This window comes from Uloborus diversus, chromosome 9 (genome assembly GCF_026930045.1).
Source record: "Uloborus diversus isolate 005 chromosome 9, Udiv.v.3.1, whole genome shotgun sequence".
Taxonomy (NCBI): domain Eukaryota; kingdom Metazoa; phylum Arthropoda; class Arachnida; order Araneae; family Uloboridae; genus Uloborus; species Uloborus diversus.
Window position 1 is genome coordinate 120890289 of NC_072739.1, and position 27567 is coordinate 120917855.

The 27567-nt window shown below is 32.2% G+C and overlaps 1 protein-coding gene across 1 annotated transcript in view; it reads right to left on the minus strand.

The window, feature by feature from the left end:
- Positions 1–351: 351 nt before the first annotated feature.
- The window catches only part of LOC129230464 (histone-lysine N-methyltransferase 2C-like), a 176472-nt gene continuing 149256 nt past the window's right edge, over positions 352–27567 (minus strand). The window contains 10 exon segments of the mRNA XM_054864865.1: positions 352–870; positions 6603–6785; positions 6896–7012; positions 10370–10556; positions 14225–14355; positions 18328–18464; positions 20745–20907; positions 20995–21109; positions 23728–23840; positions 25919–26162. Coding sequence (XP_054720840.1) covers positions 778–870; positions 6603–6785; positions 6896–7012; positions 10370–10556; positions 14225–14355; positions 18328–18464; positions 20745–20907; positions 20995–21109; positions 23728–23840; positions 25919–26162 — 1483 coding nt within the window. The 3' untranslated portion in view covers positions 352–777.

A 27567-nucleotide genomic window follows, 5' to 3' on the forward strand; every position in this document is an offset into this window, starting at 1 on the left:
TTAATGTGGTTTTGGAACCATTTTTTTTTTACACATGTAAGAGAGTATGAATACAATTAATTTAAAGTAGTTCAATGTCATTATGATTTTAACATTTCAATGATATGATTAATTATGAATTCTTAATTAAAAACTATTTTATTTGATTCTTAAAATTAAAAGAAAATAACAGAGAACCTACCTCTTTTAAAATGTGCAAAAGAAAAAACAGAGGAAATAATACAAAAAGAAAAAAAGAAAGTTGCAAGATTTAATAACTAATAGTTAGTACACTGTGTGCATGTGTAAATAACATGTGAACTTTGAAATTAAAAAAGTGCATGTTTCAATACATGATGTATGAACAAAATAAATGCTATTATACAAATGATTATGAAAATCAAATAATTTAAAAAGTCTCTCAACAATTCACAACAGTAAATTGACTAGCTTTTAATGAGGTTTTATGAAATTGATTTAAGCATAAAACAGGGGAAAAGCTACATATAAAAATAGATAATTTTTAATGTAAAATTAGCTTAAAAGAGTTTCTATGCATAATTGCATTCATGATTTTACAACAACAAAATTGCAGAATATAACATAAAATCACAAACTGAGGTTTGATTAAAATGAAAGTTTAGAATCCCTCCTAAACATCATGATAAATATAAATCTGATGTAAAAAATCTTATTTACAAATGGGTATGCATTATAAAACAATAATTTACAATAGTTGATTTCATTTTACACAGCTTTCTAAAGTTGATACTCAGCGTTTCTAATTTTTCAGAAGCTTTAATTCATCCATTTGCGACAATTTGGTGCACCACAAAGACAAGGTATTTTGTGCTGATCATCTTCAACATCAAATTTATAATCATATGATAACTGCAAAAGAAACAAAAAATCAGAAGCAAATAACAAGTTGATGTAGCAATAAAAAAAAAATCATCATGAATACAACATTTAACAAAAATGCATCAAGGTTTCAAAAAAAAAAAAAAACCTTGGACCCATTTTCCACATTGCATCAAGTCCCTTACAATACAGAGACCATAATTTTTCCACTGTTGACCATAATTGTCAACAGTGTCGGGGGGGGGGGGGGAGGGGGGGCTAAGTATAAACCAATGATCTTTCACACAAGAGGTTTGTTTAAAAAGCAATGGGGGGGGGGGGGGGATTCCGAGATTAGCAATAAATAACAAAGTTTTTTATCTTTGCTTGATTTAGTTGGCGGCAGATTATTTTACATTATGGTAAAACTTTTAATAGAAGTCAATGTCCTGTTCTATAAAGTTGGCGTTTTTTAATTTAAAATTTTAATGAATTTTTAGCGGAAACATGCAGAATTGACGATAAATTTTCCATTAAGTATTTTTTATTGAATTTGACTTAGCATTAAGGAAAAACATATTTTCTCATTCACGAAATACACCGCCAGCTCAGATAATTCCAGCCGAGGACTGCAGTTTCGTGCTTATTAGCACTCATCAGCCCGGCATAGGAGTGACTGAGCTGGAGGTGGAAAACCTCTTAAGGAAGCCAGGAGTGCCAAACAAACTGGTAGCTAATACAGAATTAGCACTGACCTGACGAGTGACCAGAAGCAATGGTTCGGTTCAACTTGAATATTGAAGGCAAGGCAGGTTACTGCCCTATAGCCAGGGCTAAGGCAGAAATACATGAAATACACCGCCAGTTCAGTCAATTCCATCCGAGGACTACAGTTTTGTGCTTATTAGCACTCATCAGCTCAGCATAGAAGTGACTGAGTTGGAGGTGGAAAACCTCTTACGGAAGCCAAGAGTGCGAAACAAACTCGTAGCTAATATAGAATTGGCAGACCAGACGAGTGACCGAAGCAATGGTTCGGTTCAACTCGTAGATTGAACGCAAGGCAATGTATATTCAGTAAATTACCGCCCATTAGCCAGGGCTATAGCAGAAATACATGAAATACACCGCCAGCTCAGTCATTTCCAGCCAAGGACTGCAGTTTTGTGCTTATTAGCACTCATCAGCCCGGCATAGGAAAGTGACTGAGCTGGAGGTGGAAAACCTCTTAAGGAAGCCAAGGACTGAATATAACTGCCTTGCCTTCAATATTCGAGTTGAACCGAATCACTGCTCTGGTCACTCCTCTGGACAGTGCTAATTCTGTATTAGCTACCAGTTCGTTTGGCACTCTAGGCTTCCATAAGAGGTTTTCCACCTCCAACTCAGTCACTTCTATGCCGAGCTGATGAGTGCTAATAAGCACAAAACTGTATTCCTCGGATGGAATTGACTGAACTGGCTATTGGGTGGTAACTTACTGAATATATTTTCTCATTGTTTGTATTTTAAAACTAGTAATTCCTCTAAAAGTGTGAAAAAAAATCTTTTTTTGCTGTACAAAAATGTTTTGTTTGCATTGAGAGTGCAAAAGAAAAAGAAAAAAAAATTGCTTCAGCTTTTTTTGTGGATGAAAATGCTCCACATTATGATAGATCTGCCGAAATTTTAATTCTTTTGATGGTTGAATTTATAAATTTGACAGAATTCTGATATTTTAATGGACATTTTGTAATGGCTTTGCCACCAATACTTTTGAATACAAGCTGAGACAACCTTGCCATAATGTTTCCAATTATACTTTTAATGTCTTACAGCAAAGTTATGTTAATGGGGTTGTGGCTAGTTTTCAAAAACCAAGGGGCCTCAGTCACTCCAAAAATTCCATTAATGTTGTTGTTGTGTTGTCGTGTGCCAGCTAGGCAGGCAATTTGGGGTGCGCTGCTTCACTTTTCCAACTGTACCGTAATTTGGTGTGAAGTCCGACTTCTACAGTACACACATGCCATAAGGACCCGTTTATAGGGTAGGCAACCATTCACAGCACAACAACACATTCTCACAAAGAAAGGACAAGGACGGGAGAGAGAAAGTATGCCCATGCTCGAGCCGGGATTCGAACCCGGACCTTCCTGTCGCAATCAGACATCTCTGACTACTAGACAAGGCAGGCGGCAATTCCATTAATATAAACTAATTCTACCAAATAAATTACACCATCAAGCCACTAAGAGTTTAATTAAAACGTAAATTAATCCAGCCAATCCACTACTTATCTCTAATCTTGCCAAACAATTATGTAACCATAATTGAGCCAAAATATGCCCTACATAATAATCAAAAGTTTTATAAAAACGTAAAATATACCAATAAGACTATATAAAACAACATTACATATTTCCAATCTCGCCAAGCAATCCATAATATAGTCAAAAAATTTCATAGATAATTATTTAAAGACCATTAGAAAAGTACAACAATCCGTAAACTAAATTAAAAATCTTAATCCAATTTTGCCAAGCGATCAATAACTCAACCAAATCATGCCATAAATAATAAGCTGCATTAAAATGTACAAAATCAATTAACTAACGAAAAAAAACATTTATTTTGAATCTTGCCCAACAAACCATATTCCTGTGACACTGCTGAATTCTTAGTTAAACTATAGGAATCTAATCAAGATATGAACTATTGACATGGTTACGTATTACGGATAGTGAATTTAAGAAACATCCATTTAAAACTTATATTGAGCACCAATCGCTGTCCATTCAACTAGTTTCATTTGATTTTTCTTTCATCCAGCAATGGGTATTTTTTTCAATTGAACATTTAACAAACGCACTTTCATTCCTGCAAACTACCAATGGCAGACGCCATCGCTAAAAATGTTTACATTTGAAGGTGAACTGCTACTGGTAGTTGAGTAACGTAAAACACTGTCCAGCTCTTAATTATGCCACGTTTATGCCTTGTGAAAATAGAAAGACTTGGAAATGAGTAAGATTTTCAGATTTTTCCTTCAGTTTCTGTTGATTTTCTGCTTATGAGAAGCCTCCGCCTAACTTTTCATATTTCTGCAGGGAATTTTGAGATTTTTCAGAGGCAATAAAAATTTGCTAGAAAACTGCTTCCAAGTAAAGATTCATTTGTATCTTTAATAATTAATTACTTATTATATTTTGTAAAGATGGAAGAAAAAAAAACTTCAGTTGTTCTCAAAAGTTTCCCACAAGTATTGAATTGTCCTCGAGTCCAAACTTTTTTTTTTGCAAAAAAAAGAAGAAACAAAAGATTTTGCCGGTCTACAAACAAAATTCAAATTATGTGTTTAATGGTCCGTAAAATGCAAGGTTTCTTTCATTTTTTTTAAAGGGAAAAAAACATTTGGAGGGAAAAAAAACATCAACACGAAGAAAGAAAAATGGTTCCACTATTTTTTTAAAAAGTTCTTGCCGGGTTTGCGGGTCAAAAAAGGTTGAAAAATACTGCAGTAAAGCAATCAGAGGGGAAAATCTCAAATGTGTTGTCAATTATTAGTTTTGTTTTATGAGAAAGTATGTGAGCTAGAATCCTGAATCAGCTGTACAAGTATTAGTACTTATGAATTTTTTTTTGCTAAAGAAGTACGGGGAGATATACCGTGTCTCACGGCGAGCAAGGCTCACACATTAAGGGGTAAACTCCCAGCTGGGCTGACGCCCAGTACGGGGACCTTCCCCGGTGCAATAAGCACCAAGACCGTCCGTGGCTTAGATGACTATCGACCGTCGCATACCTAAGGCATACAGCTAAGTGGTGGGGTGTGTGCGGAGAAAAGTACTTATGAATTTATCACATAGACTGAACAGTAAAAGTGAAAAAAATATATATAATTATCAGAAAAAAACAAGTTTTTATTTATTTATTTTTTGGAATAGTATCTATCATGGGGACATTTGAGTGATGACGTTTCAAAACTTGCTCTATCCATTTTAACAAATTAGGATAAGACCAATTTTGATTCAGCATCTGAATATTATATAAACAGTTTTAAAATTATTAGGTACCATATTAAAAAAAAAAAAAAAAAAAAAAAAAAACTTTAAAGAACATTGCTTAAATTAAACTTAGTTATATATGTATATTGCGAGTTTTGAAACATCACTACTCATTTACTGGCTTGTTAATGGATGTAGTACATAGGAGATCCAATGTGGAAGATTTGTTTAAGTACAGGATACCTGCTACATTTTGAGTTTGGAAATCCATGACTTTTCAAGACTTCTGCTTATAACTTTCCATGACTCACGAGAATGACATTAATTTTGTTGAAAAAACATTAATTTTTCACAAGAATATCTACATTAATGCTTTGTAAAAATTAAATTGCAACCATCTGATCTATGCTTTGGACATATGTTTATAAAAAAAATCACATTAAAGTGAAATGTAGCTCAGCTACTATTATAACAAAAAACAATTTATCACTAGTGGCACACATGAAATAATTACAAAGAATTGACTTAATTATTTTGCAACCAAAGATATACATTTATAAATCTAAAATTTTAAAAATATTTTTTGGATTCCATTAAATCATACAAAATTTTTATATAGGTAAGAATTTACATGTAAACAAATTTATTTTTTCTATGAAAAATCTGATATGATATACAATTTTTCAATCACTAAAAATACTGAAAAAAAGTCTTCATTTCAAAATGGTTTTTCAAAATAAAATAAACTTCAAACATGCAGCAATGATGATCGAAAACTACTAGTGAACAGCAAAACAATTAAGCTTGATTTTTATTGATTTTTCTTCCTTTTAATTTTTTTTTAACAAAAATTTTATTTTGTATTATTAAAGCTAGTATTTTTAAAAGAAATCTTTGAATAGCAATAATTTAGTAATTACTAAAATTAAGTTTAAAATGAACAATCAGAAAAAAAAAAATATTAAATTATAGTACTCAATAATTAATTTACCGCAGCACATTACCCGCCTACATTTTAGGAGAGGCTATAAATATTTTTTTAAATTCCAAAATTTAGGTAATCTGCAATTTTTTCAGACTTTTTAAAAATTTTACCCTTCAAAATTTACCGATTCCTGTATTTTATTGTCCTAAACATCCTTAATTAATTCTTTAGACCAATTGTATTTTCTAAAACCTTCAATAATTTGTGACACTGATGAAAATGATAAGTTTTGGGACTGAATCAACACAATGCAATTTAAAATTTTCGAGTTGAATGACAGCTGCAAAATTAGAAGTCCACAAGTCCTCAACTACACAATTAGACATATAAGAAGGATTTAAAACAATGTTAAACACTTGATTATAAAAGTCCAAGAGAATCACATAGTAAAGAAACACGAGCGAGTATTAAACAAGTGGATGCAACCAGATTTCGAAATTAGTGAAAAATTGGGACTGATGCATAAAGGCGTAAGAAACTGTTAAGATGCGTAAATTGCGCTCTTAATCTGCAAAATTCGATCAATATACATGTTCCTGAACTCAAAATCCACGACTAGTTATCAATTTCCATGACTTTTGAGCATTTTTTGCTGAAAATCATGACTTTCCATGACATCTTTTGATCAGAGTCAAAATCCATGATTTTCCTTGACTTTGAAGGTGCACAGACACCCGGTATGTATGATTGTGACAGTCTAACAGGTTTTCCACATTATCCAATAGGTGCTAAAATGGGGTTTTACTGTACAAATGTAACATTAGAACTTATTGTTTCATTTCATTCCATTGCCAAAAAATGATTAAAATACTAACCTCTTCTCCTCTCGATATTCTTCTGTTAGTGATTATCAAGATTTTATTCTCCCTGTCAATCTGTACATTTTCAGCAACACAGTTAGGATTGCAAGAGTGGTTTACATATCTTGCCAGACCCCCACACAGGGTAGCATCAATTACCCGATTTTCGTCCAGTCGAAACATGTACACACCTCGATTCTAAAATTGAATGTGTAAATACATGAACAAAATTGTTTTAAAAAAAATTAACGTTTGATAGCCACTTTAAACTTTATTAAGATATTAAAAAATGAAATAAATCAAATAACCTTTGCTTCATATAGAGCTTCATTCCTTTCAGCTATCTCATTGCGAATAAGCTGTCCAATGTATTCAATGACCATGGTATGCCTTTCAAGATCTCTAGAAGCATATAATCCAAGACCCTAAAAGCAGAAAATTGAAATTTACAACACTGGACATTTAAGAGAATAGTAAGAATTAATTCTACATAAATTTATTTCTATAACAAAAAAGCAGTATTATAACCTTTACTCGGTGGTTGGAAGTAGCGTGCTACAAGTAGCAACGCTACTGTAGTAGCTACATTTTTTAGTAGTTTATAGTGTAGCGCACTACTTTTTAAAAAAAAGGAGTGAAGTGAGTAGTTTGATAGAAAAAAAAAGTAGTTTGTTTTAAATAAACTTTAAAGAAAAAAAGAGAATCAAGATTTAAACGAATTTGGGCAACGAATTGAGGAATCTGGCGCAAATTTTCCACAAGTGCATCAGCGGCTGTAATGGAAATAAGACTCATAAAAATATGTGCTGACTTCACGCATAATAATTTTGTTCTACCTGTAAAAAAGACATCAAATAGTATCTTTCAAATGTAAAATTATTCCGCAACTCTATTGCTTATTGCCAAACTTACCCAGCAACCACGTTACCATCAGTATGATGTAACATAATATTATTATGTTACATTATACTGACTTTTTGCCATAATGCATGTATGATACACATGTGACATTTACACATTCACAGCATAAAAATACCTTTAGTACAAGTGTACAATAGGGTGGTTCAAAAAAACTTTCTTAGAGCTAGAGTCCAGGCCACCTAATTTTTTTAGACTTAATAATAGTATTAGGCTGTAAAAGTTTTAGCTTCTTACTCAAACTTTAAGAGAGTGCTCAGTGACCCCTTAATTTAACGTTAGTGGTAGTATAGAAAATTCTAGAAGTTTAGAAACATTTAATTTCCCCAGCTTTTTTTTTTTTTGTAAATAATTATTTTATGGCAATGAATATGCATAATACTAGTGTATATTATAATATGTTGCATTGCTTTTTCAATTCAATATATTTTTCTAATCCCCCCTCCTTATACGTATGAAGTTTGGCGGAGGGGGTTGACTCACTCTTTCAGTTGAAATAGGAAGCTAAAATTCTTACAGCATATTACTATTCACAAGTCTAAAAATATTAAGGGGGTGCATTTCAATTTTTTTTTTTTTTTGAAATAAAAAACATTTAGAGAAGGAAAGAAAAAATAAAAGAGGCTTCTCCAGACAAGATCTTAAATTAGACGCACCAGATCAAAATGTTCCAAAACTTAGAAGAAAAAAATTATGAAAACTATGAAAAAAAAATCGAAAGGAAAAAGAGTGCACTTGAAAATTTCAATTTTCAGTTACTAGCCAGAGGCCAATACACCCTTTTTGCTTATTGGCCATTTTTCCTGTAAACATAATAATTATTCTGGTAGAAACCACACCATGCAAAAAAAATAAAAAAAATAAAATAAATAAATAAATGTTAAAAATGCTGATCGTTTGGCTTTTACATAATGAATACCTTGCAATTTTGGCTTATTTTGATAAATTTCTTAGATGCCACGTGTGAAGCTAAATGTCAGTGGTTATCTGTAATTTTTCAGCAATCTTTTAGCATAATCTTCCAGGTTGTGCTATTTTTTATTATTTTCAAAACACAATACATAATTTCAGTACACAATACAAATTATATTGAGCAAGAATAGAAACATTTTTTAGAATAACTAATGTTTTTATTCAACTGCATAGGCTGTCATGTTGTATAGCACGTTTCTATAATGATATTGAGCATATCATTTGTGTATTATAAATTGAGTATAAAGCAAATAAACTTGATGCCGATCATAGACTAAAAAAATGAGTGAAAATAAAATTCATAGTTCAAAATGTAATACATTAAATTTGAAAAAAAGAAAATGTAAGGGAAAAAAAGGAGACTGTTCATTTTTTTTCCCTGTCATTTTCAAACCAAAAAAAGAGTCATATAAAACTAATTGGAGTTTTAGTTGATGAAGCTCTTAAAAGCAGCCAGTTGGAGGTTATTGACCAGCAAACCTCTGAATAAGCAAATCAAGTTTCAGAGAATTTGCTCAACATTGTTAAAGCTCATAATTACAAAAATATTGCATACCCTTTTAATGCATGAAACGTTTTGAGCCTCTGATGGCTACCCGCACTCACAAGAAAAGCTGCTTGGCATTAGAAGCTCAAAACATTTTCAGAAATTGAAAAAGGTTTACTCCTTTGCTCTGAAACAGGTGTATGCAATATTTTTTCAGTTTTGTGTTTGAACAAATTATTTTTTCCAAAGAAGTTGCTTGACGAAAGGAGAATTTGATATTTCACTCATATACATTAATTTTCCATATATTAATAAAGAAATAATAATACAAATGCACAACTAGCAACAGGCTAGGTTGTAGGCATTTGGACAATTTTACTGGAAGCAGATATAATTTCAATAAGTTTAATAGCTTTATGAGGGTTATTGATCCTCATTGAGGTACTTATAAATTGATTACATGCAGCTCAGCTGGGCCATTAACCTGTTGCTTGCATTTGTAAAGCTGAATGAAAATGCATTCGGGTAACTATGAGAAAATTATAACTTACACTTAGTCTGAGCAACACCCGGGGCGGTAATTTGTGGTGAACTACGAACGCTTTTTGTATAATTTGCCCTAGATAAATACGTGCAGGCAGTCAAGAGGTCAAAAAATTAAGAGGGTGCATGAAATTGATGGTCCCTTTAATAATTTCAAACGTATCGTAAACACAGGGAAAGATAATAGGGTTTAGTTTTTTTGGCACTCAACCTGGCAGATTCACCTCTCTGTGTGCTCTGGGAGGGGACTTCTCCAATGACAGGGGAGCATCTTTATAGTTGCTCCTCTCTTCATGATATTCATAATTGTGATGATTTCCAGGCCCTAACACCCTTTGTAGCCACTTCATTGTTATACTGGACAGCAAGATGCCTTATGTTTGAAAGAACGATGGTGGGCGGAATTTTAAAAAAAAAACGTTTTTTGGCATAAGGAAAAATCACTACTTGTGCTAAGCACTGACAATATACACCTAATACTGAGTACAGTACTCACTACATGATGTGGCTGGGAAAGAGGGAGATCCGGGGGTTCTTCCCCTGGAAAATGTATAAATTTGTAGTCTTAAAAATGCATCTTAGCTTTATATTTTTTCAAAAACTTGTAGTTCCACTTTGGGTGTCACCCCCCCAGACAGATGACACACGGAGCAGACCGCACCCCACCCCCCTTCTTGCTAGCCCCCCCTACTAGCTTATATTTCCTAGTTTGCTATCACTGCATTAATGAAATGAAACTGAAACAAAACTATATTAGAAAACATGCTTTTGATGGAATAACTTCTTGAGAAAACATACACACACACACATCTGTATGCATTAAAAGAAGACCAAAAGCTAATTATTAATACACAATACATACTTGTATCCTACTTCTAGCCAAAAACACGTTATTTCTCCATTCTGTTTTCATTTTGCGGTATTGAGATGATTTCGAATGTACAAACTGCTTTATGTATGGAGATGATACTTCCATTCCAGCAAAGGGTGAATGATATGAACGTACTTGTATACTACTATTACTTGTATGAAACATACGAGTATGAGGCCTGTAAAAGAAAATATTTTAGAAAAAAAAATATTAAAAGATTTTTAAACTTGTTTCAGCTCTAATTGTTTCAAATTTTTTATTTTTATTTTTTACTAAAAAAGAAAGGAAAGAAAACGAATGGGATATTGACCACAAAATAAATATATATATAAATAAAAGATGCTTAGGCATTTTCTAAACGCAAAAAATTTTGTGAAGATATTGGGTTGTTCGGAAAGTAATTTCGTTTTTTCCCGTCAGAGGACTTAATTACGTTTTTTCGAAACCAACTTCACACTTAAGCACAGGGTTGGCAAAAACCCGGGTTTTTTTAAAAAAGCCCATGGACCCAAGGTTTTTTGGGTTTTTTAAAATAAAACCCAAAAAAAACCAACTAAAGCTGGGTTTTTTTTAAAAGAAATGTGGGTTTTTTTATCTTTTTTAGGGACAATGTGGGGTACTTGTAACATATTGTAGTGTAAGTATATGGACAAAGCACAAAAATTGTCTTGGGGGTAAAAAAAGCAGGAAAACTAGTTAAAATTCAGTGTTTTCTGAAGAAAAGTATAAAAGACGACAAAACCCAAGAATGGTGAAGGTTCAGATTTTTTAGTTTCCATGATTACCAACAGTTAAGGCAAAGTTACTTCTCAAGTGATAAAATCTATTGTTTGTTGGTAATTACTACGATTTTTTTTTTTTTTTTTTTGCACTTTATTGTATTTCATTTTGTTATGCAAAACTACTGTAGAACCTCAAGTAGTTTAAAAATCCTGTTTTACTGAATTCCAGCTTAATCAAGACATTTCTTTGAACTTTATGTTGCCTGATTTTCTATTTCTGTGTACAGAGTAAGAACTATTAAACTTTTTCGTAAGATAATGAAAATACTGTACATCCCATTCTGTTTTCTGTCTGACCGTTTGAGAAACCTGTTGATTTCTAAAAAATATACCTTGTTTATTTGAGATTTGTGACGTGTTGGTTTGCAGAAAATAATTGACATAAAAGCCTTTTAGCTAGAATAGTTTCCTCTGTGCAATCTACAAATATTGAGAAAAACAGACGTGACAGGACTAAGTCAAGATAATTTGAGTTTTTTATTGACCAGTTAAAGAAAAAAGTTTAAAATATTTATTTAAAATATTTGAAGTATTTTTTGAATGCCATCAAGAGTTAAGAAATACTATTAAAGTTCAAAATTCATTTTTTATGTCCATTGTCTGTGGTTAAAGAACAAATAAAAAATAAGTTTAAATTGTAAAAGTTTTTTAATTAATCATTTTTTTTTAAAACTTCTAAAAAAATTTTAAAAAACCCAAAAGTGGGCTAAATAATGGGTTTTTTTAAATGGGTTTTTTCAAAAAAACCCATTGGGTCCAACCCAATTGGATCCAATCCGGCCAACCCTGCTTAAGCCGCATAACCATTATATGTCTTGAGAGCTGATATTGCAAGGCTTGTGTGTGAAAAAGTTCTATTAATTCTACGCAGTAGTTTTTGGTTGGTGCCCTTTTAAATATGGAGAGCAATAAGCAGCATTTTCGTCATATTTTACTTTTTTACTTCAGAAAAGGTAAAAATGCTGTCCAAGCGAGAAAAAAATTGACGGATGTGTATGGAGAAGGCGTGTTAACAGTACGCCAGTGCCAGAACTGGTTTTCAAAATTTCGATCCGGCAATTTTGATGTCGAAGATGCACCACGGTCTGGAAGGCCGGTTGAAGCTGACAAAGATGCGATAAAGGCATTAGTTGATGCAAATCGGCGAATAACCACACGAGAGATCGGTGAGAGATTAAATTTGTCGAATTCGACTGTTTATGGCCATTTGAAAGGCATGGGCTTAACCTCGAAGCTCGATGTGTGGGTGCCCCATGTCCTTACGGAGCGAAATTTGTGTCGTCGCGTTGACGCGTGTGATTCGCTCCTCAAACGTCAAGAAAATGATCCATTTTTGAAGCGGATTATTACTGGGGACGAAAAATGGGTTGTATACAACAATGTTAAACGCAAGAGGTCATGGAGCAGAAAAGATGAACCGGCTCAAAGCGTGTCAAAAGCCAACATTCACCGAAAAAAGGTGATGCTCTCCGTTTGGTGGGATGTCAAAGGAATCGTTTTTTTTTGAGCTTTTGCCGGACAATACAACGATTAATTCAGAAGTCTATTGTCATCAGCTGGACAAATTGAATGATTCACTTAAAGAGAAGAGGCCCGAATTAATCAACAGGAAGGGTGTAGTGTTCCACCAGGATAATGCGAGACCTCACACAAGTTTGGTCACTCGCCAAAAACTTTTACAGCTTGAATGGGACGTACTGCAACATACACCATATTCTCCAGATCTGGCGCCTTCCGACTACTATTTGTTCTGGTCCCTGCAAAATTTTTTGGATGGCAAAACCTTTACCTCAAATGAAGATGTCAAAAACCACCTAAACCAGTTTTTGGCCAGCAAGGACCAAAACTTTTATGAGAGGGGAATTATGTTACTGCCAGAAAGATGGCAAAAGGTGTTGGACCAGAATGGCCAATATATAATTTAATAAAATATTTATTCATTATACGAAAACTGTCTTTCATGTTCCCCAAAAAAAAACGAAATGACTTTCCGAACAACCCAATACTAATAAAGAATTAATGCAAATGTATATGAAAAAGAAAGTTAATCCTTGTGAAATGGGTTTTTATTGTGGTTCAGTAACTAAAAGTTGGTACATTAGAACTCTGAGATAATGTAAAAACTCTGCCCCCTCTCTGAAAAAATAAATATGCTCACCCTAAATTTTTCAAAGAATATTTACTCCTAGAAGAATCTTCTCATCCTCTAGTTTTATTGTTTCTTATCCTTAGTGCACCATATATCGCCATTGGGAAAAATGCAGTGCTTTCCACACAACAGGTTCACTATCAATACACTAAAATATAAGGTTCATTCAAATGAAACCTGGTCAGTGCGTCTAACTTCACATTAGACGTTAGACAATGCCATGTAACTGCATGTATGGAGAAACCATATATTGGTAGAGAAACTGACGCATGCACAACGTTTCATGTTGCACAGTGAGTGTGGTTTAACACTGCAGAGAAGGTGATCACACAAATTATCATCCACTACAATACAGGTCCCTTTACAACACAAGAGCCCACTTAAGGGAAGGGGGCCCACTCCCTGGACCCACTGCTTGTCAAGTTCTTAAAACGGGGAACCACCATCAATGTCCAGTGCTATCAAGCCAATTTACACAGCCTTAGACGAGCCATTAAGTTGAAATGGCCAGGCATGTTTTCCAAAGGCGTCCACATATGGCCAATGTGGTGAAGAGAACATTGCAGTAGTTTCGGTGGGAGACGCTGGAGCTGGAACATACGCCGTGCAGACCTTTCACTAAGTAACTTTCATATTTTTGAACCTCTAAAACAAGCTATTTGAAGATGATACACCGGATATCGTGGATATCACAACTGACGACGAAATGTGTGACTGGATTCAGCCCTGGATCCAATAGCAACCTACTAGCTTCTTCAAAGATGAAATTGACCGCCTAATGTTGCAATGGGATAAATGTGCCAACAGTTTAGGTGACTACCATGCACACAGCTATTTAGTTAAGAACCCAGATTTTTCAAACTTGGTTCAATCCAAAAAGCGGTGCAAGTAAAACGTACAGGTGATGACACTTACCTCTTAAAATGAGTGCGTAGCTTAGGTTCTGAACGAGCACAGCCAGTAGGATTGATTGCCAAGGGTAGCTCAAGAAATGGAGATCGACCATAGCGGAAGTTATAATCATTCAGGGTGTCTACTCCAGGTAACTAAACAAAAGAACAAATACAAAAATAAAATTTCATCACAAAATTAATTTAGAAAGCTTAATTGAATTTTTTGGCATTCCTTACAGAAAAATCTTGAAAATGAATGCAAAATGAAATTTTAAGTGAAAATTAATCAAAATATCTTTGTGTTTATCATCTGAATAAAATTAATAATTAATATACTGTGAAACCTGCGTATAACAATACTGTCTATAACAATAACTTGTCTATAACGATATTTTCTATGGTCCCAGCAAAATGTCAGCTTAAATAATCAAACTGTCTATAACGATAACCTGTCTATAACAATATTTTTTAAGGTCCCAACAGAATCATTGTAGATAGGTTTCACTGTATGTACAACACAAATTTTCAAAGAATTAATTATTTAAAAAGGCTTTTTCATTGGAACCTCATTACAAAAAATGATAAGAGTATTTTCCCCTTTAAACTAGGAAATAATTTAGAACAAAGAATACATTTCTAAACATAATTTTAACAGCTACCTTCAAATGGTAATGTATATTTAAAGTTTTAAAATAAAGTTTCTCTTATTCAAGTATTTTAGATCAATTTAACAATAAGGTGATTTCTGCAAAAATTTACGCTTCAGTAGACTTCAATTTTTTTCCTCCCGCTTCAGATTGAAAGCTAGAACATCACTCTAAACCAGTGGTTGGAAAAACTACATTTTTTTTGTAGCGAACTACAACTACAACTACTTTATGAAAAATGTAGTTAACTACAACTACTTTTTTCAAAATGTAGCAACTACAAACTACTTTTGAAATGTAGTCGCTACTTCGCTACTTTAAAAAAAAAAATAAATAAAAACATACACATGGACATTGTTTGAGGATTGAACGAAACGAATTCAAAATGTGGTTTAGACTAATAAATTGGCTTATTTGAACATGAAATTTTACTAAGAATTATTTATTCTTTCCTTCCTTTAATTAGCCAATTTGTCATTCGAGGCATTTTTTACGATTTTTACGAATACAGTGAACCCTGCGTAAGTTGGCCACTCGCGGTGCACTACTTTAGTGGTCAACTTAAACAGGTGGCCAACTTACAAAGGTGGTCAACTTCAGGTTTTCTGTATTTGCTACAGGAAAGGATTAAAAGTTGAAAGAATTCAACCTTCAAATTTTTAATCCATTCCTAACAGTGAATATTTAATTCAAGAAGTGCAACTTGGCAACTTGAAAATGTAAATAGATGCAGTCATAATTTAATTTAAATTTTACTCATACATACACATTCATAAAATTGATTTTAGATGACGAAAAACATTTTTTAAACAAAATTTAACTATTATTATAGGAGTTAATCTTAATGAGAACTTGTATTTTTTGAACTAATTAATTGTTTTTGATCATCAAGTTAGTGGTCCGGACCTGGACACTATCTCCCACCTTATGCCACTGATAAAATGAAATAAAAGCATTTTTCAATTTTACCGAAAGCCTTAAAAACTAAAAATTTTAATAATTGACTTTTATTAGGTTAATGTATCAACACACTCAATCAGTTTAAAAAAAAGAAATAGAAAAATATGAAAAACGGTACTAGTATTTATAATCAAACATTAATAAATATCTGAAATATGAAATAAAAGCTTACTTCTCTTCAATGTACAATTTTAAACTACAGTGAACTCGCGCAGCAATGCGATTCGGTTTATGTGGAGTTTTCCTCGAGTAACGAATTTCGGAACTAACGCAAATTTCTCGACCGCAACACACTTAATATTAGTTTCGTAAATAAACTTTCCCTTTAGCAATCACTGAAAGCGGAAGTTCCCCTCACCGTACTAGTCGAAACATCGCTTTGTCAGTGTACAAGTCGCTCCGCTTCTTTTTCATTCTAAATATGAAGTTGATGATACATCACTTCCCATAAGTTTATCTGAAGTTCAAAAATAGAGGGAAAAATAGAAAGTTTCTGACAACTAAACAAATGTAAAGATTTTCAATATGCTAGAACAACTAAAGAGTGTGTAGAATATAATTACTGTATCCACTGTACAGTACTATTGTAATGTACAAATTTTATTATAGATACATACTATATGTACCGTATTGTTTCAATTTATGTCATTCTCCTCCATTGAGTTTGTGCATCCTAATAGTGCTTTCATTCAAAACCACAGCTTATTATTATTATTTATTTATTTTTGATACAGTAAGATTTCAGTTCTCTATATTTAAATTCGGTAATATGAAGTTAAGAAATGGGTTGTAACAGTTTGAGGGATGTTTTTAAATGTCAAAAATTACAGGTATGTTCATGGAAGATTGTATAGATACTTTTTTGAGCCCCCTCCCCCACCCCTCTCTCAGAAAGCGCAAACGCGGTACTAAATTGGCAGTTATCGCTTTTTCTTTTCTTTCTAAGCCATGTTCTATTCAAGGCGAATATTTGGGAAGTGTGAAAATTTTGATGCCAAACAAACGGCGTCATAGATGGAACGAATGGCACCAAAATAATATGTCTGAGGTCAGCTCAAACTTTTCAGAGTCTTACAAATTTGATTGGTGCAAGTTATACTTGCGTAAAACTCGCACCCGTCAGATTCGCTTGAAACCTCTTTTTTTTTGAAAATTTATTTAAAAGTAGTTTCCAGAAATCACTACAAACTACTTTTTTTTGTATCGAACTACTCGCTACTCTACTTTTTTAAGAAAGTAGTGCGCTACACTACAAACTACTAAAAAATGTAGCTACTACAGTAGCGTCGCTACTTGTAGCGCGCTACTTCCAACCACTGCTCTAAACTGCTTTATATTGAACTAGTATGTTGTGGCCCTCACGAAACTTTCTTCTACATTTTTCTTTTTTCTGATCCCTCCCCATGCTTGACAAGGAAGCAATATTCCTAACAAAAACAAAATTACACATGCAAAAACTTGACGACCATCCCAATGTCTGAATTATTGTAAAAGCAAAGCAAAGAGCGAAAATTGAAAGTTATTTTAAAAGCCTTGCTTGAAATAATTACAAATATTTTATTTATTAACAAACATAAGATGGCAACAGGAAAAATTTTTAAATCATTGAGATAATATTTCCGATCATTTCTATACAATTAAAATCACGAGAAATACGCAGATGATAATCTATTACGATTTATCTTTCTTATTGTTGCATTAATAAAGCTATTTTTATTCGCAAAAAAAAAAAAAAAAAATCAACACTTCTTGGAGCAATTGGAGTCAAAATTGAACCAAAGCCTGTTTACGTATGGATTCACATATATTCCAAATTTCAGCCAGAACGTAGCATTACTTCTTGAGATAGGGCACTCACAATGGAAAAAAAGAACGGCCGATTGCACTACCCCCTTTTTAGCTGTTGACACCAAAATAAAATCAGCTCTTATACCCACTAAGGGCTACTTGTCAAAAAATTTTTGTTTGATTCCGTTCGTTATTTCTTGAGATACAGCAGTCACAATTGACGACAAAAAATGTTCTATAACTCAACCCCCGTTTGAGCTATTGACACCAAAATTGAATCAACACCTGCTCCTGTTAGGGGCAACATGTGGACCAAATTTTGTTCGATTCCGCCAGTTACTTCCTGAGGAATAGCAAGCACGCGTAACTCAAAAATGTCCCATTGCTCCACCCCCCTTGGAGGAATTTGCGCCAAAAACCAATGGGCACAAGTTCACATAGGGGCACATATGTGTACCAAATTTCGTTCAATTTCATGCGGTAGTTTTTGCTGTAGAGCGGCCACAAAAAACTGGACACACACAGACGTGACACACACACATACACACACACACACACAGACATTTTCCAAAAATAGTCGAAATGGACTCAGCACACCTCAAAACATTTGAATCTGTCAAAATTCGAAATTCGAAAATTTGCACGAATCCAAGACTTTCTTCTATATATTAGATATAGAAGAAAGTAAAAATACAGAGCTCTAAGGCAATTATTCAAAATAAGCACATACTGATTCGATGATTCTTAAAACAGCTGGTTCTGTCACTCCAAATAAATCATCTCCAGTTATGAAATCAGGAAAAATCTTAATAGTTTTTGCTTGTCTCCTCATTTTCTCAATAGGATAAAGGACCTTCTGCCAGGCTCCTGTAAGTAAAGAATTAATGACACTGACATCAGGGGAAAAAAGTTTTTGAAAGCCAGTTTAACAAAAGTTGTCACTTATGCGGAATCTAGAGGATCATGCAAAATTTTAATTCAAAGCCAAACTAGATAAATTAATAATCGATCCCAGAACACAATCAACTGGGTAGAAATTATTGGACAGTGATAAAAAAGACCAATGTTCAATGTTATAAAAATTTTTAACATACCAAAGGCACAGCAAGAGGAAATCTGGGTGTTTAAGCATGAGCGCCCATATGCAAAGTTGAAAGGGGGGAGGGGGAAAAATTTTTTTTTGCCATGGTTTAGCTGGATATTTTTCCTGTGGAAACTGATTTCAGGACAGATTAGTCATTAAAATTTGACATTTTTAATAACTTATTCATTAATGGCTGGAGAAGAAATGTTTTTACATTTTTGCAAAGAAAAAAGTACTTAAAGCAAGAAAAATCTAATTTCAAAGGTGTGGGGGGGGAGGGCTAGAGCCCCCCCCCTTGCCAACCTATAGGGCGTCCTTGTGTTTAAGGACTCGTCACAAAATTCTGATTAACAATAAAGGAACCTTCACAAAATTCCAATAGACTAAATTGGACCTTTCATAAACTCATTTCCTTAGTAAAGTAGTATGCAAACTGGAAATCTAATATATACTGATGCATTATTTTTGGTTTACATTCTGAAATTTCACAAAAACATTTAATTTTCAGAAAAATGTTTTTAAATTCTCAAAAATAGGATCATGCAAAAATTCAGGACAGACCCCTGCTTACATTACTTAAGCACTGAAAAGAAAAAAGTTATATTTTTAACTATAAATAGTCAGCTCCAAGATAAGTTGAGTATCCAGTGGCGCAGTGAAGGAGGGGTTTTGGGGGTGAAAACACCCCCGAGAGGCTTTTTTTAAACATAAATGTAAATTCTAATAAATTAGTTTATGCATATTAAAGGGCTGTTTTGATTTTTTTTTTTTTTTTTTTAAAACCTTCAGAAGGTATTTTTGATCAAAAAAAAAAAAACCCTTCAGAATGTATTTCTGGCTGCGCTAGTGTGGGCATCTATACAATTTCTCATGAACCAGAGAACCAAAAATTAAATAACACAAAATTATCCAAAAATAAAATTTGTAAGAATTTTGCACTATAAAAAGGTACACTATTTTAAGATGTTACAATAATAATTATTATAAAGAGAGTAAAAATAAACGTTTTGGGATCCCAAAATATTTTCCGATGAAATAAAAATTAAAAAATCCAGACTAACTAGTAATTATTTACATAAACACAAATATAGGCATACATTTAAAGATGAGGGCCTATGAAAAGGACTTTTAACGTAAGAACTGGTTTTTCAATTTCTTCATTTAGCTGACACCCACTTTCAAGGCATAAGTTTTCACTATGAAGCTCAAGAATAATTTCATTTCTAATATTTTCAAAGTGATTCTTCATCACAACAGTAAAAATAATCCTTTTAATATTTCACTTACATTAAACTGCAAAAATGGCATTAAAGGTTCTTAAATGTTATTTTGGCAATGAATATAACTAGTATGATGTAGCCATCATGAAACTTTTTTCTATATCTTACTTATAATGCTGATCCCTCCCCATGCTTGACGAGGAAGCAATATTTCCAACAAAAACAAAATTACACTCGCCAAAACTTGACGACCATCCCAATCCCCGATTTATCTCAAAATCAAAACAAAGACTGAAAATTGAAAATTATTTCAAAAGCCCTGCTTAAAATAATTACAAACGTTTATTTGTTAACAAACACAAGATGGCAACAGTTAGAAAGTTTAAATGATTGCGGTTTTCTGGTCATTTTCCAACAATTAAAATCACGCGAAATCCGCAGAAGACAGTTGATTATGATTTATCTTTCTTATGTTGCAATTATAAACCTATTTTCACAAAAAAAGAAAAAAAAAAAAAAAATCAGCCCCCCCCCCCCAAAAAAAAAGAACCATGGATTCACATTTATTCCAAATTTCATCCAGAACGTAGCATTACTTCTTGAGATTTGGCACTCAGAATGGGAAAAAAAAAAGAACGTTCGATTGCACCACCCCCTTTTTAGCTGTTGACACCAAAATAGAATCAGCTCTTATACCCTCTATCTAAGTTTAAAAATTTTTAAACTGATTGTAACAATGATTTTCCATTTTATGTAACACAAACGTTTTTATAAATTGGAAAGAACTTCCGGTGATTATACAATCAAAAAGAGAAAGACACATAGAAGCATTTGTTCTTATACCTTTTGCTGACTTATCTTTTAAAATAATTTCTTTTTGATCTACTTCCTTCACTTGAATGCAAAATTCAGGTTTCCCGTTGACTTCATTAATAGTGCAAGTGTACTGACTTCTGCGACCTAATTTTCGCATACTCCAATACATTCTTATAACTTTGAAACCAACCTATAAATTTAAAAAACAGATACATTTTCATTTAAAACAATGTTAGAAGGCCAAATTAGTTCATTCTATAAAAAAAAGGTTACTTACAGGATAAATAGCTGTAGAAGTATGAAATGCCTGAATTTGTGATGGCAGCAACTGGCCAATATTAAGAAATATCAAACTGCCAATACGCATTACATATTTATCATCTTGGATCATGCTAAAATATTGGAACAATATGCATGTATATAATGTAGTTTGAGCAAGCAAAAACATTTCTAGTTTGCATAAATGTAATTTTTTCATTGCTAAATAAAGATTATATTCAATATTATCAGTAACATCCTAATTATATGATTAAGGAAAAATGACATCAGTAGCTTTTTATTTATTTATATTATTTTTACAGTACTTTAAAGAAAAAAAAACTGTGTGCACATGCATTTGATGCCAAAACATCAAGTTATACAAACAAATTCTGTAAAGAATGCTGCTCTTAATAAATTAATTTAAATATAACATCAAATCAAATTACAAACATGACTGCATACAATTTGTTTTTGCATGATTTCATTTTAATTGTTTAATCATTTTTTATGATGATTCATGATTATTTAAGACATTCATACAAGTGATTTGCAAGGCACATAAAAAGCAATTAAAGACACAAAAAAAATGTTTATTGTGAGAAAATTTTTTGCTGATATTTGCTATCTGATCAAAATAATATGAGGTAAAGTACAAATATTCCTTTTCTGAACAAACTATGAAGATAAGAAAAAATGGGCATTCTTTCGTATATCCTATTTTGAAAATTCTTTGTTTTTAAAATCTATCTAATATACAAAAATCTCCTGTCACGGTGTTAGTGTTTGAACTCCTCCGAAACAGCTAGACCGATTTTTATGAAATTTTTTATATGTATTTGGTAAGTATGAGAATAGGCCATAAAGTATATTTCATACTTCTAGGTAATGACGGTGTCCTTATCCAGAATTAGTTTTTGAAAATCATTGTAAGAACCATTGTTGAAAATCAGTGTAAGAACCAGTGTTGGAAAATCATTGTAAAAACTATTGTTAAAATCTTTGTAGAAGCCTTGCTTAAATTGATTAAAGATTTCATTTGTAGAAAAACAAAATATGACAGAAACGTTTTTTTTAAATCTTATATAAAAATCTCACGTCAAGGTGTTAGTGTTTGAATTCCTCCCACACACAGCAACCAATTTTTAAGAAATTTTTTATGTGTATTTGGTAGGTATGAGAATAGGTCGTAAAGTATATTTCACACACTGTAGTAGTTTGGGTGCCTCTATATGGACATTTTTTTGACCAAATGTCAAAATGGTACAAAAAATATCCTTTACTCAATTGCTCTTTAAAATAAATACTGATTTTCTTTATTTCATTGCCATACTTTAGGATTAACTTTTTCACACAACATTAAAATTAAGAGATCAAACTATGAATGTTACATTAATAAAATAAATTATACTAAGAAAATGAATGGTTGGTGTTTTATGCTTTTATCGGCGATTATAGTTTAAATCGCTCCATTCCTCTTTCTGTTATTTGTCATAGATCCCATCCCCACACAGGCTTGTTATTCTTCAATTAACAACCAAACTATTCACTACTAATAATTTATGTGGCAGAACAAGGTTAGTCGGATCAGTTAGTTTCTTATAAAAATGTGCATTGCTTATCATAGTATAGGCATTGAATGTTATTAGATAATTTTAAAAGCTTTCCAGTATTCTTGCATCATGTTTAGTAACCCTATATAAAGTACAGAGTCATTTAATCAAATCTACTATTTCTAAATAAAAAAGAAAACTAATTTGCTAATAAACACAGCTGTAGGATCAGGATCATGGTATTTCCTCATGTAATTCATATTTATGGTATTTCCTTGCGTAATCATCAGATTGCTTGGGAATTCCTTCATGTATTCAACAGATGATGCAATGCTTGGATTTTTCCCAAGGCCAGCTGTCGATATAGTCACGAGACGAGACGCCGTGGCACAAAGAGAACAGAGCGGAATCGAATAAGGCGTTGACAGGCGAAGACAGTCGCCGAAAGTCTTTTGTGTGTGTGTTCTATGTTGTATGCCGTTTATTTTGTGGAATAAACTCTTTATGTTAACTGTGGCTTGGAGTCATTTCCCATAGAGCTAATATGTTTATTTTATTTTTTAGCATTTTGCCTAAAGCAAGAAACTCCTCATAGCGAGAACAAACATTGCCATTGTGAACTATCATAATAACATGCTTTTACTGGGCATTAAATCTTTCTTCCTCCAGAAGTTTTGCTTTGATTTTATTTTTTTACAGAGCTCCTAGTTCTTGAGCTGAAGAAATTCCTTGTAACTTTGAAACATGTATTTAAAATTTCTTGTACAATTTTTTGCTTTGTATTGTTTGAGTTGGAATGAGCAAAGTTCAGTTTAGCACAGAGATGAGAAGTTAAACCATGAATACTTAGTTTACAAAAAAGAACAAATTCTTCAAAAAATTAAAAAATAATAACTTCCTGACTTATACTCTGTTATGTATCATTCAGAGGCAACAATGTGCTAATGTTTTTGTTAAACATCTAAAAGTAGCAAAATACTTTCTTATGAAAAATAAATTAAAAAAAAAAAAAACACACACACACACACACACACAAATTTCAAAAACTTGATATTTTAAAGTAATTTTCTAGAAAACAACATGAATATTAAAAAAAAAAAAAAAAGTAGGCAAGTTTAGTTAGTAAGAGTTAAAACTTGTTGAAAAATAGTCATAGTCATTAATTCTTATCTTTCTATTGAAAAAAAAAAGTAAAATACCTGGCAACTTGTTTGTGGTCTTCTCTATTTATGTACACTCTTCTAAATACAGCAACAGATTCCAGTTTATTTTCCGGATTACCTCTATGAGCATGTTGAGGACATAATACAGTCTAAAAATGACAAGTTTCAAAAACATACATAAATTAAAATCTTGAAAGTGGGATAATCAGTCAATTTAACATTAAATTGAAAATTATAACAGTTAGAGATAAAGCTAAATAAATAATAATGTTTATTAATTAGATTATCTGAGCTAGTTGCAGTTCCGTCTTTACAAAATTGTGAAATTAGTAATCACCAGCTTTCAAAACAGAATTAAAACGTGACCACCTGTTTCAAAAATATGACCATTAAAATAGAATTTGAATCATTTTTTTCCCACAGTGTAATTAAAGTTAAGTAAAACTTAAGAATAGGCATTGAAATTTTCCCCACATATTTTTGTTAAAATTTGAATTTCCATGCAGAGGGAGAAGCGCTTTGTAGTTTTCAAAACAGTAATGAAACTGAGTACAGCTTTTTAAAGAAGTCACAAGCAATAACCTTTAAAACATAATTTCCTTGTTTATGCCAGTAAAATTGAATATGAAAAAGAGCAGTTTTGCCAATTTTTCAATGGTAAAACTGAATAAAATGACAGATAAAGCTAATTACTCTCTTACTTGAGAAAGAAGGGGATGTAAGTAGACTTTTTAAAGTTTTTATTAAAAGCGTTTAAAGTTTTGATCTTAGGTAGGCTTTATTGAATTGTTTTCTAAATCATGCTGGATAGCAGCAACCACCAGAGCTACTAGTATCATCTCTTGCCTCAAAGAGGAGAGGTTCCCCCACTATTTGTACTAGTTATAATCAAAATTTTAATTTTGCCACTTGAATCCTTTTGCTTCTCACTGTCTCAAATGTACAATTTTTTACACAGTTACAGAAAATTTTATACAATACAAATAATAAAAATATAGTTGGTAACAATCATCTTAACTAATAATAAAGCTGAAAGTCTGGATCTCTGATTATCTGTCAGGATCTCTGGATCTCTGTTACGCACATAGCGCCTAGACCATTCGGCAGATTTTCATGAAATTTGGCACAAAATTAGTTTATAGCATAAAGGTGTGCACCTGGAATCGATTTTTCAAAAATTCGATTTTGTTCTTTTTCTATTGCAATTTTAAGCCCATCTTTTCCATACATTTGAAAAAAAGGGGAAGAAATATTTCATTAGCATTTTAAAGTTTTAAGTCACTTGAAAGCTTGAAATTTTCTACATAAGAAGAAGACTGTTCATAGTTTTTAGGAGCATTAGAAGATCTGTAGAAACTGTTAAAAGAAAACCTAATGCTTGAAAGCTTGAAATTTTCTACATAAGAAGAAGACTGTTTATAGTTTTTACGAGCATTAGAAGATCTGTGAAAACTGTTAAAAGAAAACCTAAGTCCAAGGCATACCTTCAGCAAGCCAAATGATTCTAAATGATTAAACTCGAGAATAAAATTGAAAATTAAAGATCAATGGAAATTATTTTCAAAATGGAAATCAAATTTGTAAAGTTTGTATGTTATCCATGTTTACGTCTTTTACTCCCTTTGATTTTGTTGTTACTGCACAAAATAAATAAATAAATAAACAAATAAAAATTTTCAAAATGTGCTAACTTAGGTGATCAATCCTTTTCGTTTATTGAAAAGGGTTTACACTAAAATATTTTAACTGTTGAAAAAAGTCGTTCCTTTATTTTCTTAGTTTTTATGGAATCATGTTCAGCAAATTGCTAAAATATTGCTATTACAATGCTCTTTCTGTAGTGTTAATATTGGAAATATGCGTTATTTTGCATTTTAAGCAAGGAATTGAAATTTCTTTCTTCTTTTAAAATATGTCTAAGCCTTCTGCTGGTTTCTGTTAAGCTATATGCTATGTTTTCAAACCTGCCAAAAATATGAAGAGATCTTGGGAAAAAATAAAAAATGTATAGTAGACATCAACTGTAAATATACAGGCGAACCAAATGACCTTTTAATATTCTACTACGGACGAAGTCGCCTGGGTACCGCTAGTAAATAAATAAAAAGGCAGAATATTTTTTAAATATTACTATTTGAATGCCAGGCATAGTAACCCTTTTGTCCACTTAAAATAATAACAAAAAATAATCAAAAGGAGAGGAATAACACCAAAATATTCAACATACTTTGTCCTTGTAAAATGAGCATTGTTCTTTTCTTGCACACGGGAAATGATAGATATTCGGACACCTTGTTTTGAAACATCTTACAGATGCACCCTGTTTATGGCATGTGCAACAAGTCACTGGCCGGGAACGTTTGAAGGCCTGCTCAACATTCATCAAAGCTCCATTGACAGTTTCATATACTTCTGCAGACCACAGTGAACAATTTAGATGGGCCCATTTATTGACATCAACATTGAGTAACCTATTTAAAATCAATGAATATTATCAGCAACAATTTTAATTATAACTTCAGCATGTAACATAATTCTAGTAGATTCAGAACTGATAAAGCAAATATTAATTGATCTTGAGGTCCACAAAATTCAGAAATTAATAAGAACAGTGCTTACAATTTCTTTTATGTCCAAGCAGCTAGCCAAAAGCATTTAGACAAGAACAGTAGAATTTTTTTTTCTAAACAAGGTCTGTTGTTTTCTTTAAAGTGGGAAAACATTAGTCTTTCAAAACAATCTAATACTAAACATATATTGAACAGTCATCTTTGTAGTCCAGGGGAGACATAGCATCCCTCACTTTTAACTTCAGCTCTCTACTCCTCAATTTTCCTATAATAATTTAAATGTATCCCCGTTTTTTAATCAGAGTTATAGTCTGCCTAGGGGCCGCATAGAGCTAAATAAGGTTCAGAAGGCCTTCCCTTCACTCCATCCTTTTATTCAGAAATAAAACAATTAATGATGAGGTATATAATGCATCCAGAAAAATAATCTAGAAATAACCCCCACACAAACAAGAGAAAAATAAAACCAGGACACGAAAATAATTTAAAAAGAAAAAAAGAAAACACCCCACAATTAAACATATTTACTTCATAGTTAACATGCAATAAGTTTATATTAAAAAATATTTTATTATTATTAATATTTAAAGCAGACAATAATAATAGGCAGGGTTCGAAAATATCCATTTTTGATATATATATATATCAGATTTTATGATATGCATCCGATATTTTTAATTAGCACAAACTAAATTCTTCAAAGTAGTAAATGCATCCTCAAATCACTCTTTATTTTCTTTTACTATAATTGCAATATGCAGATTTAAGATTAATTTTTCTTTTGTTATTTATATCTAACATTTAATTTTACATTTCTATAAATTTTAATGGAGTTAATTTAACATTAGCTGTTTTGCACATTTTTCTTCTGTTACCTACTTTTACAGATATATAATTCATAAATAAATAATATGCATTAGTCAGTGCACAGTCATAAGACATTTTCTCTTCTTCTGACAGGGGTCTGGCCAGAGCAAATTTGGGTCCGCTAACGGACCCTTCACAAAAATCCGATCAACCAAAACGGATCTTTCACAAAAATCCAATCAACCAAAACGGACCTTTCACAAAATCCCGATCAACCAAAACGGAACCTTCACAAAATTCTGATAAACAAAAACGGATCTTTCACAAATTGTTTATTGAAAGAGCAAATCTCAGATTAAAATAATACAGCATATTTCCTATATAAAAACGATAATGGTTGAAACCTTTTTTAAAGTTAAATTAGAGGAATCAACCTATACAAATTCAGCTGATTTCGCAAAAGAAAAAAAAAATCGCCACTCTTGTGATGTTCCTGCAA